The sequence below is a fragment of the Penicillium lagena genome, assembly GCF_028827675.1.
Source record: "Penicillium lagena strain IBT 129212 chromosome Unknown utg000002l_segment0_segment0, whole genome shotgun sequence".
Classification (NCBI taxonomy): domain Eukaryota; kingdom Fungi; phylum Ascomycota; class Eurotiomycetes; order Eurotiales; family Aspergillaceae; genus Penicillium; species Penicillium lagena.
This window is the reverse complement of record NW_026623223.1, coordinates 2,813,531-2,827,016: the sequence shown is the minus strand read 5'-3', so window position 1 is coordinate 2,827,016 and position 13,486 is coordinate 2,813,531. Positions and strand designations below refer to the sequence as shown.

The 13,486-nt window shown below is 52.5% G+C and overlaps 6 protein-coding genes across 6 annotated transcripts; all 6 read right to left on the bottom strand.

The window, feature by feature from the left end:
* Nucleotides 1–511: 511 nt before the first annotated feature.
* Nucleotides 512–1,831, bottom strand: N7510_003922 (FTR1 family protein; the record flags this gene model as incomplete). The annotated part of the gene is made up of 4 exons (XM_056975848.1): nt 512–1,055; nt 1,112–1,557; nt 1,611–1,738; nt 1,801–1,831. The coding sequence occupies 4 exons, from the start codon at nt 1,829–1,831 to the stop codon at nt 512–514; spliced, it is 1,149 nt and encodes a 382-aa protein (XP_056835804.1).
* A 22-nt stretch (nt 1,832–1,853) lies between these two features.
* On the bottom strand, nt 1,854–2,069 carry N7510_003921 (uncharacterized protein; the record flags this gene model as incomplete). The annotated part of the gene is made up of 1 exon (XM_056975847.1): nt 1,854–2,069. The coding sequence occupies one exon, from the start codon at nt 2,067–2,069 to the stop codon at nt 1,854–1,856; it is 216 nt and encodes a 71-aa protein (XP_056835803.1).
* A 484-nt stretch (nt 2,070–2,553) lies between these two features.
* Nucleotides 2,554–4,071, bottom strand: N7510_003920 (MFS transporter; the record flags this gene model as incomplete). The annotated part of the gene is made up of 1 exon (XM_056975846.1): nt 2,554–4,071. One exon carries the CDS (start codon nt 4,069–4,071, stop codon nt 2,554–2,556), a length of 1,518 nt encoding a protein of 505 aa, XP_056835802.1.
* Nucleotides 4,072–4,609: 538 nt separating this feature from the next.
* Nucleotides 4,610–6,663, bottom strand: N7510_003919 (uncharacterized protein; the record flags this gene model as incomplete). Its single annotated transcript, XM_056975845.1, has 6 exons — nt 4,610–5,361; nt 5,417–5,529; nt 5,586–6,196; nt 6,250–6,395; nt 6,443–6,523; nt 6,576–6,663. Coding segments are annotated over 6 exons (1,791 nt in total), but the record flags the coding sequence as incomplete, so codon positions are not given.
* Nucleotides 6,664–7,735: 1,072 nt separating this feature from the next.
* Nucleotides 7,736–8,643, bottom strand: N7510_003918 (uncharacterized protein; the record flags this gene model as incomplete). The annotated part of the gene is made up of 2 exons (XM_056975844.1): nt 7,736–8,550; nt 8,625–8,643. The coding sequence occupies 2 exons, from the start codon at nt 8,641–8,643 to the stop codon at nt 7,736–7,738; spliced, it is 834 nt and encodes a 277-aa protein (XP_056835800.1).
* Nucleotides 8,644–9,875: 1,232 nt separating this feature from the next.
* N7510_003917 (uncharacterized protein) lies at nt 9,876–12,400 on the bottom strand (the record flags this gene model as incomplete). The annotated part of the gene is made up of 2 exons (XM_056975843.1): nt 9,876–12,037; nt 12,112–12,400. 2 exons carry the CDS (start codon nt 12,398–12,400, stop codon nt 9,876–9,878), a joined length of 2,451 nt encoding a protein of 816 aa, XP_056835799.1.
* Nucleotides 12,401–13,486: the final 1,086 nt, after the last annotated feature.

The window sequence follows — 13,486 nt, the reverse complement described above, 5'->3', positions numbered from 1 at the left end:
CTGATGAGGGAAAAAATGCCCGCCTTTGGGTCGTGGAGTGGTTCGATATTTTCCACAATCGTCTCAGCAAGGGTCCCATTTGCGTGCCAAGGGTCAAAGATCCAACCCTTCCGGGATGGTCTGATGCAGAAGAATAATCATAATTGCGATCAACAGGATCTTCTCCCTAGAGGACAAGGCATGTTTAGCCGAGTCCCATATCTGATCTCGGTAATCAGATGCCGGCCAGGTCGCTCATTGGCGAGGACGGGGTTACTCTGACCCATGGCTAGTGGAAGAAGAGGGTTTTGTGTTAATCCTCGCTAAGCCTGCGCCAAGGATTGTAGCACGTTCCGTACAGTTTGCAAAAAATGCTGTCACGCACACTCCTTCCGACCTGCTAAACACGGAATTCGGCTATTACCGCTGGTGCACACGTGTTCGAAGTGTTGGGCATCGGAGATCGAATTTCAGAATATTGTACGGTGAATTATTAGACAGAAACACTGCACATAAACTCTCACTCAAGCACTCATGGCTCAGGCTGTCTGACAGTAGAAACACCAACGGTTTTCTCCATAATAGCAGTATGGCCCATCGCACCACTTGCTTCCGCCGGAGTCGGCTCTTCCACCGGCTCGCGGAAGATGAATGCCTTGACCCTTGCCTTGAAACCCCCGATTCGCTTGAACACGGGGTCAACCACAGGCAGAGGGCCGCGTCGTTCGCGATACAGCATTGCCCCATAGCCCACCATGACCGTAATCCAGTAGAAGTTATACGCGAGCACCGAACCATAGGTGGCCGAGTTGGTCCATCCCAGCAACGCGTTGAAGATACCCCAACCGCCGCCGCCGCCCAACTCGGGGTTACAGCAGTTAACGTGCCAGACGCTTTGTTCGATGTTATAAGAACCCGGGCCAGATCCGGTTTCGGAAGCATCGCCGCCAATGACCTTGTTCCAAGCGTTGTTTTGGAAGTACCAAACGCCGCGCGAAAACAGACCTCCGGCAACGAGATAGAGGAAGCAGGTAGAGATGATTAGGAAGATTTGGAGCGATGTCTCTTTTCCTCCCCTGAATAGATAATAGGTCAGCTCTGCTTCCTGGGTGGTTTGTCTCTAGTATCTTACCTGTAGATGATGTAGCCGACCAAGATTCCTGCCGCGAGTCCACACACCACGGCCAGAGGAAACGACGTGGCCGGCAGCCCTAGTCCGACACCGCCGACGTAGACAACTGCTTCGAGGCCCTCGCGAAGCACCGTCACAAACGGCAAAATAAACATAGCATATTTTTCCAACCATCTCTTGAAGCGGCCCTTGCCCGACTTTTGCGCATTGTTCTGTTGCTCTAGAGCTTTGGCGAGCTTGACACGCCACTTATCCTGGAGCTTTGAGACGCGAAGCAGAGCGGCACCCATCAGCGAGATGATCAGCGACGATATGATGGCCAGGACACCCTCCCAGATGTCTTCGGTGCTGGAGAAGGTGTCGGTGCCCAGGCCATAGAAAGCACCGATCATACCGGCGCCGACACATAGACAGAGAAAGAGACCCAGGCCACATCCTAGCCAAACCTATGCAGGATAGGTCAGTTTTTGCAGGTTCTTGCCGTAAAAGATCAACTCACCTGTTTGACCAGTCGTTTATATGTGGTGGGATCTCCATCAGGGCCTCCTATGGCCTGTTTCAGGAATGCCAGTAGGACCGACACGACCACCGTGGTTTCGATGCATTCTCGGAAGCAGATGAAAAACACTGAATAGGCGCCGAGTGTCAGTTGAACAATTCGCGGGATCCCTGGGAAGGGGGATGCTCACCCGTCACGGCGAAGACAGTGTTGTTACCCATTTTGTCTGTCTGTAGCGTGGTCCTAGAGACAGCACTTGACTACTTCACCGATCACAAAAGGAATGAAGAAGTTCGAGTGGGCTGGCTGCTGATTGATAAGGCGGGCTTTCTGCCGACCGCGAGTTCGAGCATATTGAAAATTACAACGGTATGCGACCGTGTTGCCCGCAGCTCCACACCCTTGCCCAAACAAAGTTTTGTGCGGGACCCAAGGTGAGTCCGACACCGGTGCATTCATGGGTGCCAAGTGGAGATATCGGGCAAATAAGGAGAATAGTTGTTTTAGCGGTCAGCGAACTACCGCTGTTGGTGTTCGACTACGTACAACAGAGCAAGATAGCTAGCATGGGCTGATCTGTTGTTGCGAGCCAGGAAAACTCTGCCAAGCGTCTAGCCCAGCAGCAGTAAACAACGGGTTCTAGGGGGAGAGACCTGGGCCGCGCGGAGAGACTCATTAAGTGGGCCCTAATTTACCACGGATGGGACGCACTAGTACTGTCTCGGGGCCGATTGTGGCTATATGGGAGTGGAAAACGTCAACATTGATTATTATCTGATTGATAATCGTGCAAGGAAAGATCGGTGACGAAACTAAGAAACTTAAAATGGTATCTGATCTGGTCCTCGTTGCGGTTAGTATTGTAGGATATGGACTAGTATATGTTCCACCATTACAATAATAAAAGCAGTTATATTTATATGGTATCTACAATATGAGTGATTTATTCTCCGGCTTCTTCCTCGACCGCAGGTTTTAACCTCTTCTCTGTGTGGTAGACCTTGGCCACGTAGACAGCACTGAGAGCCATACCCAATCCACCGAGCCCGATGCCCAGGTACATTGCACCTCGGTATCCCTTGAGAACATCGCTGGGGGTATTCCCTCCATTATTGACATACACCTCGACAGTACCCGCAAAGCCCAAGCTCAGCGAGATACTGTAGTTGACAACGGTAGTCACCAGCGAGGCAGCAATACCCTGATGCTTCTTCTCCACCGCGTTCGATAACATCAAGGTAGCTGCAGGGAAGGACATATCCATACCCCATGGAATAACCAGAAGACACACAAAAGTCAGCGCCCAATAAGTCTGCTGAGCTGGTGCAATAGCTGCAAGGACACTTCCCAGCGTGAATGCCGTCATAGACAGAGCCATAATCCACCCGGGTTGCATGCGACCCATCAAGTAGCCTGTGACACAGCATGCAATAATTCCCATTGGGCCTGCGGGAATGAACTCGGCTGAAGCCAGCAAGGGCGTTGCCTGGCGAAATTGCTCGGCGAATCTCCAGAAGTAATAAATCCAGATTCCAAATGAGCCCCAACCACAGGCAATGCAGCCGAGCACGAAAGAAACATCCGAGCTGAGTGCGTGGAAAGGGATAAGAGGGTACTCTGCAAAGCGGAGTTCAACCAGGAAGAAGGCGGCAATCAGGAGGATCCCAATGATAAGTAGTACATAGACGTAGGGAGAATTCCATCCCACAACCGGGGCCTGGTTCCAGGCGATATTTACAAGGATGAGGCCGCCAATTCCACAGACTGCACCGAGGACATCCAGCGCCTTGGCTAGATCAAGGATTGTTGTGCCATGGGAAGGTTCGTCATGAATGGACGGAATCACGAGAAAGCCCAAGATAGCACACACCACGGAGACAATGGCCTCTGTCCAGTAGGTCCACGGCCACCATGCCAGCTGAGAGAAAATCCCGGCAAAGGTCGCACCCAAAACGACGCAATTCGGTGCCACAGCGCCGAAGATGGCAAATATCATATTCTTCTTTTTGCTGGGTGGGTACGCCGCCCCAAGCAAGGCAATTCCGTTTGGTAGCAACATAGCACCGCCGATGCCTTGGAGAACACGGGCAGAGATGAACATGGTATAGTTCGAGTAGTAGCTAAATCCAGCTATCAGGGACCAGAGACCAAGCCAGATAAATCCGATGAGGAACATTCGACGATAGCCAAACAGATCACCGCAGCGGCCTGATACCAAGATGAAAGTGCCAACAGTTAAAGAATACCCAGCCAGACACCAACTCAGAATGCCGGGATCTTTGACATCAAAGCTTTCGCCAACGATGTCCAGAGGAGAGAGACATATTCCAACATTCGTCTGCGTCATGAACTGGCCCATGCAAACAATAGCGATGAAAATGACCTCGTGAAGAGGTGAGAAGCTTTCTGCTATCCATTGTGTCGAGGGAACTAGCTTGAGCTCAAGGTTGTTGGGTCCCATGGTGAGTAAGGGCTCACTGCTCGAGGTCAAGTGCGTCTATCATGAGAATGATCATTGCGCGAGTTGAAAATGATGCAGGTCCGGCTTTTCCTCGAGACACCGGCTTCGCATCAACTAAGCTTTCCTTTTTTTTCTAGCAGAACAGGTAATTTGTGGGCCCTGGAGGGAGCACGACAGACGTCCTTATTGCACTACTGATCTCTGTGGACCTTTTGAGATAGTCCGCTACCCGCTGTGTGGGTTGTGTGGCCCAAGTTGGTTGAGGATGATCCACATTTTCATCCTGTCGAGTCAGACCCAGAAAAAAAAAAGGAGACCGGCACATGTAATCGGCATTCGCGCTTCAAATAACCTTATTGATGGAGGTTAGATGGCATAATTTCAGAAATCTTATCAGATTCCGTAGAAATGTTGGGTCTGAATCAATCAACGGCCATCGAGTGTAACTAGCTCTCTTGCGTAAGAAGTGCCAAGCAAAAATTCGCATGTAATATTATAAAAATAATAATTGAATTAAGACCAATTTTCAATACATAGCTCAGGGTTTCCTGCCCAGAATGGTCATCATGACCTCGCGCAACTTCAGTGCGCATTGAGGCTCATCGCCCAGCACCTCGTTACACCTCCAAGCTACAACCCGGTCTGGTCGAACAAGAACACACCCAGTCTCATCAACACTGCGAACCCGCGCCCAGTCGAAGTAAACGTCCTCATAATCCTGACGGAAACCGATAGAAAATGAATTCATCTTCACTCCCAGATTTTCTCCAATTTGCGCAGCTGCCGTCTTCCACGCCTCGCCCCCAATACCCGTCAACACGGCGAAAGCACCATGTCCAGCCAAGTCGATAGTGGAGATGCGGTTCACTGGAATGGCGTTGTTCAACCATACATGAGGCAAACGACAACCCGGATACGTATCACGGTTCAGAGTCAAGTCTTGATCTTGCGCGACAACTTGAGGGCTGTAGTACGAAGACTTTTCGTCGGCCGCGTATATACCGGAGCTTTGGTAGAATTGGCCCATCTCTTGTCCAAGAGCGTGGTACTCATGCTCGGTCTCCTCGATGGCAGCTTGGAGTGCACTGCGCTGCGAACGGCCTTTGGTGGTAGGCAATGTCAATTCGTGCAGCGCTTGCATCCTCTGCTCGGGGGTTGGTAAAGAAACACCGAGGGCTTGCCAGACAGGACCGTGGTGACGGAAGGATTGGTTTGCGCGCGCAACGACACCACGGCCAACGGGTTGGCGCTCGGCAGAGTATGTCTCTAAGAGGGAGGGAGATGCTTGTCCTGGAATGAAGGTTAGACATGCCAAACCAGATGAATGGTCGGGGGTAACATATACCTTTCAATACATGGGCAACCTTCCAGGCCAGATTGTAGGCGTCTTGTATACAAGTGTTGGAACCGAGGCCGTTTGAAGGCGGGTGGCGATGAACTGCATCTCCGAGGCAGAACCTGTTTAAGAGTTAGCTTCAGCACCATCTTCCACTTTGTAAGAACTGAGATCATACACCCTGCCTTTGGAGAAGGTCTTTGCGACAACTTCGTTAAGGCGCCACTTGGAAACACCCAAAAGTTCTGTGTCGATCGTATCATCACCAATGAATTCCTTCATCCGGGCAGTCCATTCCTCTGCGGACGGATAGCACTCTATTTCCTTCCCACGCTCGGGCAGAACGATAAACAACCACTCATCCCATGGCTTGACCATTCTCGCAATGCATGCCCATCCAAACAGCGGATGCTCTTTATCTGGTTGCAGGAGCCAATGGAGATTGCCTGTGCGATACTTCATGTAGCGCGAGAGATCTGCCTTCATGTGCACATTAAATGCTGTGCCCTGGTCAGGCTGGACGTCCAGTTCGAGATCTAGTTGCTTGAAGACCTCACTGCGGGCTCCGTCTGCCCCAAATAGGTATTTTGAGCGGACTTTGTATTGAGCCCCGGAAATATTGTCTCGAAGTGTAGAGGTAGTGCCTGTTGCATCTTGTTCAAACGCGACGAAGGTGGTATCGAACCGGCAAGTGAAACCGTTGAGTGTGGCGTATCTCACCAAAATGGGCTCGAGGAGGGTCTGGGGGAGGTCAACAGGGTCGCAGGGGCTCGCAATCTCGTATTCGCCCTAATGAGATCAGTGATGTGCCTCAAAGCATTTGCCTCCCTTCCATTACTGACCTTCCGCTTCGGGTCGTGCCCCCAGGAGTGAATGCGCGCATACTCTTCGCCAGCCATGCTGTATGCCCATCGCGTGTGCATCATGTTCGATCCATCCGTAGCGAGGCGTTTACATTCCGATTCCAAGCCAATGTCTCGGAGACATTCTAATATTGGTTGGCAAATGTTCTTGCAAGTTTGCTAGGCGACTCACCCATGGCGGCCATGTTCGTAATGTGTGCCCTTGGAGTATCAGCGCTTCCAGGAGCCGCGCTGATCATGATTCCTTGGATATCTAGATGCATAATTAGTAACGGGAAGCTAACAGAGATAAAATGTTCCCGTACCATAGTAAGACAGGAAGCTTGCAAGGCCTGCCCCAGCTGGTCCGGTGCCTATTATAAGAACATCGGTGTATGTGACGGGCGTCTGCCCGCTATGGGCGTTGTTCAGATGGACTATAGTCATCTTCTGAAGATGTGGCTTGCCAGGGGTCTCTCAGGAAAAGAATTGGCTATTCCCTAGAAGCAACAGGGGCGGGGGATATGGAACGGCTTCAAGTATTTACGTCGAGAAGGAAGTAGAAGAAGATATAGATTCAACCATTTTTGACCGAAATACCTGGTGCAGGTGATCTGAAATCCACTCTTGTCAATATTTTCGTCACGCATTGTAAGAATTACAGGCTTTTTCGCAGTGTAAGTCTACGGGAATCAAGACATGAGCTAATACGTAGCTAGGGTCCACAGTGTCTGATTAAGATCTTCACTCTATCTTATCTGATCGTACCGGGTGCCACAGTCGGCCAGCTAAATCACGCAAGTTTTGACTAGTTAGGGAGATCCTCTAAGCTTTGTGTAATGTCCCCAATGATGATATTGGACGATCGGTACTTAAATAGCTGTCCGATATCGGGGTTGGCTTTACAAGCTACCGGACACATGCATTATGTCCACCCCCCACCCAACAAAAAAGAACAGCAGGAATGTGGGCCAGCTCGAATTCAAGGACACCTTTCAAATAATACATATGCTGTTGTCAGTCTGGTAATGATTCTCAGAAAGAAAGTGCTGATAGTTCTAAGGCTAGGGTATCTGACGTTTACCTCACCTGCCAAGCAATATCGAACCCTAACATCACATGAACGTATATATTTCGTGGTAGACACAGCTCATGCTACTAGTAAAACTACCAAAGTTTATGTTCTAGTGTCATTTTAAGAAGAGAGGGCCCAAAGACCCTACGGATAGATTAAAGATGTAAAGAAAAGAAAACCTTTTAAAATTGCAAAGCTTTTCACAATCCAGAAAAAGGACCTGGTATCGAATCATCAATCATCCACCTGTAAAGCAAAATGGTCAGGCCATAATCAATCCATTCATTCATCCCAGGAAATAAAAGAACTCTTTGATACAGGAATAAGTAGGGAATAAAAAAGGTCAGCCACATGCACCAGATGTTTCAAACTCCTAAAAACACCGGACTGATTCAGCCATGCCATGCAGATCTACTGGTCTAAATCATCAGAGCCCAAGCGAAGACGCTGACGAGCAAGTCGCTGGCGATTTTGCAGCTCCAGCATACGCCGGAACTCAGTCCTAAAGGTCCAACGAGGCTGCATCGTGCCCAGAGCTCCAAGGAGCGTACGCTCTGCAACAGGCTGTCTCTGCCTGTCGTCCGTGATCAGTGGAGGCTGCACCATCTCAGGTGGCATCGCTGACTGCTGAGCATAATCAGAGTCGGAATCATCTTCAGTGGTGCGGAGATGACAACGGCGACGGGAGCCAGGACGAGGGGCGTTGGGGAGGATGTTCGGGTCATGGTTGGCGGAACGAGCCATCTCGTGATTCAGAGGGAGATTGAAAGTATCGCGAGGACCAAGGCCTGCCTGGGCCCAGTCAACGAGGGGCTGGCGCTCGGCATCGTGTTCGGCCTGCTCCTGCTCCGCCTCATCTTCCAGCTCAGAAGTCGTGGGCGTCATATTGTTCTCCTTGTCCTCATCTGGGACGTCGACGTAGTTGTCGTCAGCAGCAACTTCAGCAGCTTCCTGTTCCTCGGGAGTATCTTCCCAGATGACGAAGTCCTGGCTGGAGGGTCGGTGGGCTTCCCAGACCCGGGTGCCGCAGCTGGCAGGTGGGGTGGATGCAAGGTCAATGTGAGACTCGTCCTCAGCGGGGTGGGTGATGTTGGACTTGGGAGTAGGAGGCGCGGTGCTGATCTCTTCCAGCTTGTCCAGCTCCTCCATTTCTGTTTCCAGTTCTTTCATCACGCGATCGCTTTCCCCGTTGCCGAGGCCGCCGTGGTCGTCGGGCACAGCAAGGTCTGTACTCTCAGGAGCTGTCAGTGATCTATCTTATATACAGCAGTGTTCAACTGTAGAAGAAAGAAGTACGTACCGTGCAGATCTTCTGCCATGATGGGAGTTTGAGACAGAGGGGAAGAAGTAGAAGGTAAGAAAACAAACTCAGCTCGAGTCTGAGAGCGCAAGGTCATACGATGGCGTATAGGCCTGAGGGTGACTCGGACTCTCGCAACCTGGGGAGAAGGAGAAGATGGATGGGGTGAGTATGGAGAAAGGCAAACAATGGAGAGAAAGTTCTTTCCTACCTGATCGCGCACCTCCAGCCGCATATCAAAGTCTCTGCTTTCCATGTTAAGGATCGCTGAACGAAAAGTGCGGGTGGAAGGCTGGGTGGACCGGAATGGAGAGTGTGGAAGAAGAGTAGAGAAGGGACCGGTTCTGCACTTGGAAAGCCCGGGGAGGGCGTGGCTGCCAGCAGGGTTTGTAGTTCCATAGTTAACAGCTTCTCACAGGCAGCAGTCACATAGAACTCGAAGTGGGAGGCGTTCTTTGTAACGTGTGTGCCTCCCTGAGAGTATATTGCCATCCAGTGTGCTAGTCTAGCCTATGCCTTCGACTACATGCAATTCCCTGGATATAAAAACGATTTACAGTATAGAAGTATGAGCAGGTAGTGCATGCCATATACGCAGAAAGAAAAAAGACGTTGTGGATATCAATAACCAACATTGCCATCAACGTCCAGCTACATACTTGGATGTGAGATAAAAACCATTTCTTTCATGGCTGACATACATCTACAGACACCTACAGCAAGCTTTATTTTCGGCAATAGTTTGATTGTCTCTGTCCAGCCATCTATAATGGAGCATAATAACCACCGATAGATAAATAGCCAACATAACCACTATCAATCTATCTACCAAGATCGGAGTATCGTATGACGCACAAGCCAGCTGCCAGTCTCAGTGACCGTGCCACACAGCAAGCGAGGTTTCCCTTGAGAGATCCAAAGCACCAGAAAAGTAAAAGTGAAAAGGCCCCGCCGGACGCATATAGCAAAAGTTAAAGCCAACACAGCGCAGAAGGCTCAAACGGGGACGGACGGCAGTATGGAACAACGGTATCGTCAAGCCGCGAAGGGTAAAAGGCGTCATCAGCAAATACAGAAAGGAAAGAAAGTAAACAATTCCGGATATGTTGATATCTCAAAAGGGAAGTAAGAAAACCTGGGTGGCATGTGCAGAAACATAGAACGAATCCTGTAATCGCTTCCTCAATTTGCCAGACGGACAAGAAAAAGAGTAGATCACGGGGGCAAGATCCGTTCTCATATTGTCCCCAGCTACCTGTACTGGCCAGGTCCCACCATCCCGCCGCGGGCATCACCGCCATTGGACTGGCCAAACATCTCCAGCAGATGCCGGGACGAAGGAGGTCCCTGAGGGCCAGCGCTACCCGGCCCAAAGGGCCCTTGGTTGCCAGGTCCCATACCCATCATCTCTGGGTTAGGAGGCATGGGAGGGAAGCCAGAAGGCAGAGGCCCGTTCATGAATCCCGGAGGTGGCATCATGCCGGGAGGAGGGCCACGGGGATAGGCTTGGCGGTCGTTCATCGGGGGTGCGTTGCCGGGCATTGGCATCATGCCAGGTGGGAAGTTGGGGGGCATGCCACGGTTCGGAGCTGGGATGCCAGGCGGAGGGCCCATCGGGCTCGGGCCGTTACCTTGCTGCGGGGGCAACGGACCAGCCCAGCCTGGGGGAGGCATACCCTCAAGGCCAGGGGGTCGCTGAAGACCCATCGGAGGTGCGTTGGGAGGACGGGAGCCGCCAGGCGTGATAGGTCCCTGGTTCCCAGGAGGGAAAGGCACCTCGTCAAAGTAGCCTGGAGGTGGGCCATTGGCAGCTCGTCGACGAAGCTGCTCGCTGTCCGGCCGCTGCATGTTGGCAATCGCCGGGTCATCCAAGAAGATTGGCGTCTTCTGAGCATGCAGGCCGGGGGGACGAGGCAAGCCTTCTGGCATCAAGCCCGGAGGAGGAGCGGGAGGATGGGCATTCGGAGACTGTGGATTACCGGAAGGCGCGGGGCCAACTCGAACTTGCTGCATCAGTCGGAGCAGATGCTCTCTCTCTCGAGCTTGAGGATCCTTCCCGCCGCCTTGAGCCATGAGCTGTTCTGGGCTGGGGGCCATGTACTCTGACCGGGGGTGGGATTCACGAGGTGGAGATGACAGCTTCGTGCCGGTTCGGAGCTGATCCGCGTGCACCAGGGATGAAGGACGCGAGTGCTGTGAGTGCTCATTCTGCTGAGGGGTGCCATTGTTCGATCGACCGCCACCGAGCATCTGAAGGATGCGCTGAAAGCCTTCCTGGTCGGCATCATGGGAACCGGGAGGCATCATTCCGGCCAATCCGGCCAACCCACTCATTCCTCCCATTCCTCCCATTCCTCCCATTTCTCCAGCTGGAGATTGATTGCCAGCATGAGGATCGAGGTCTTTGGTAGACATCTCAGGCGGCGGGCTGAACAACCCCGCAAATCGAGACGACTTGCCTGCCTTGCCCGCTAAAGCTTCCTTCCTGATAGCCGACTCGACAGAGTTGGGAGTGCTCGCTTCTTGTGGCGGTGGCGCCGGCGGCGCCGGCTTCGCATCTCCCAGCAGGCCGAAGAATCGTTCCATAGACGAATCCGCCATAAAAGGAGCGCCAGAATGGCTGAAGATCTCGCCATCGGTGCGTCGAGCCTCCGGCTGCTGTCCAGATGGCTCGCTTCGTTCTTCCCCTTGAGGCTGAGCCGGCTGGGAAGAGCCGGCCTTCATGCGCTCCTTCCACCGCTCAAAGTCTTCCTGGGTATGGGCTCGGCGAGGCTCGTCGTGGTCTGCGGAATCCATCCACTCAGGATCCTGTTCGAATCTGGCACCGCGATTCCACTCGCGGTCAGCACCATGGCGGTCACGACGCCATTCACGGCTTCGCAGATGTGATTTCTCATCGTCGCCTTCGAGGGCATCATTGGCATTGGCATTGACGTTGGCATTGACGTTGGCATTTTCATCGCGGAACCAACTGCCTTCATGTCGAGCGCGTCCCGGCTGGCCATCTCTCCGAGGGACGAAGCGTCCCTCCTTATCACGGGTTCCTCGTTCAGCGTTGGGAATGGGATCGCGGGGGTTTTCTCTGCCCTCCCAGCGATCAAATTCTCCATTGCGACGAGGTTTGCGCTCTGGCTCATCGACGCCGAAGGTGCGACGAGGAGGACGTCCTGCGTTCCAGTCCTCCCTTTCACCACGTCTGCCATTCAAAGCTCCTTGTCTTCCGTCCCGGCGGTCGAAATCACGGTCTTGCTGTTCGCGGTCCTTGGGAAACCGCTCCTTGAAATTGAAGCGGTCGTTTCTCGTTTCGTCCGAGTCGGCTGGCCGCGAAGTGCGATCTGTGAGGTCGAATGAGCCTTTCCCGCCAATGCGAGATGAGGCAAAGGCTGTCTTGGGCGGTCCAAGGACAATATCCTCTGCAAGTCCACGCAGTCAGCAAATGCATCAGTGGTGAAAAGATGGCCTTCGGCGGAAGAAGAGATGATTATACCAGAGTTAGAGCCCCGGGAGGTGTGGCGGGCCTCGAAGAGGCTAGGTCTTCTGTTCGAAGTAGTTTCCGGACTGTTGGGATCACGGGGATTTTGTGCTTTGCGCTGTGTTGTTGGTTCGGGTAGAGGCCTGCGAAGCGGAGAGAGTGCGGTCAGCTTTTGAAGGTATGAATTGGCCAGCGAGGGGCAGTACGTACATCCATTCTTCGATGGGGGGTAGGCCGGGGGCTTTGCGACGAGAGGCGATGATCGCAGCCATAACAGCTCATCGAGCTCGTACCTCCGCGCCATGGGGACCGCTGTGTCCGTGGTGGGTGGGTGGGATCTTTCTTCAGAGAGAATTTATGAACCTCGCATTGGTCGACGGGGATAGCTGAAAAAGAACCTGCAGCTGTCGAGGGAGATGACGAGAGAGCAGAATCGAAGGAGAAGTAGATATGTGCGAGAAAAGTTTGGGGGGAGAGAAAGGAGAGGGTTGAGGTTATTCGAAAAAGTCGCTGGGGGTGAGGAGGACTTTTGGCTGTGGCAATGCTGTGTCAGACAAAGCGGAGACGGGGTCGGTGAGAGACAGTTGGGCGGGGGAAGGCAGAAGTTGGAGTTCTGGCACCGGGTAAGTAGGTCAAAACTGTAGAGAGCATGAGTCGGGCAGTAGTGGTGGTCGAGAGAAGAAGGTCGAGGTGGCAGTGGAAGTGGCGCAGTGTCAAGTGATTATTAGTTAGGGCCAAGGGGTGTGAAGGGATCCCACTACTGCCGACGCGGGAAAAGACATCCTCACAGGAACTATTATTTCTGCATTGGAATTGTACATTAATCTATTTCGTTCCTTCAGATCATCTGTCTGATCTTTGCAACACTCCGCTCTACAGTCTCACAGCCCCAGCTATCCACCCGCTCGCGGTCGGAGGTCTCATACAAAGCCTGAGCAAGCGCCGCAAGCATAGCCCGATCCTTCGCCTCCGACGCCGTGACCTGAACCTGAATCCAACTGATGATAGCCGAACGAGTGATGAGCGTCGTGCTCCCACCAACTTGGACAGCCCGATAGACGATGTGCAGGATCTTGCGTCGAGGAGAGACTCCCAGCGTGGGGGACTGATAGAGGGAGAGGATACGCTCGAAGACGTTTGCCCGCCGGTAGATTTCCATGTCCGCCGGGGTGCGCAGACCCTTGACGAACAAGTTGAGCAGCCAGTCAATCTCATCGAAATACCCATCATCTAATTCGGGCTCGTGGAGGAGGATCTTGTCGATCCAATATGACGGGATCTTCTCGGATTCCCAAGAGGGCGCCTTCTGCAGGAACTTGTTGACTTTCCCATAGACCTTGTGCAGTGGGTTGATCAGAACAGACAGGCAACTGGAAGCGCATTCGCCAAC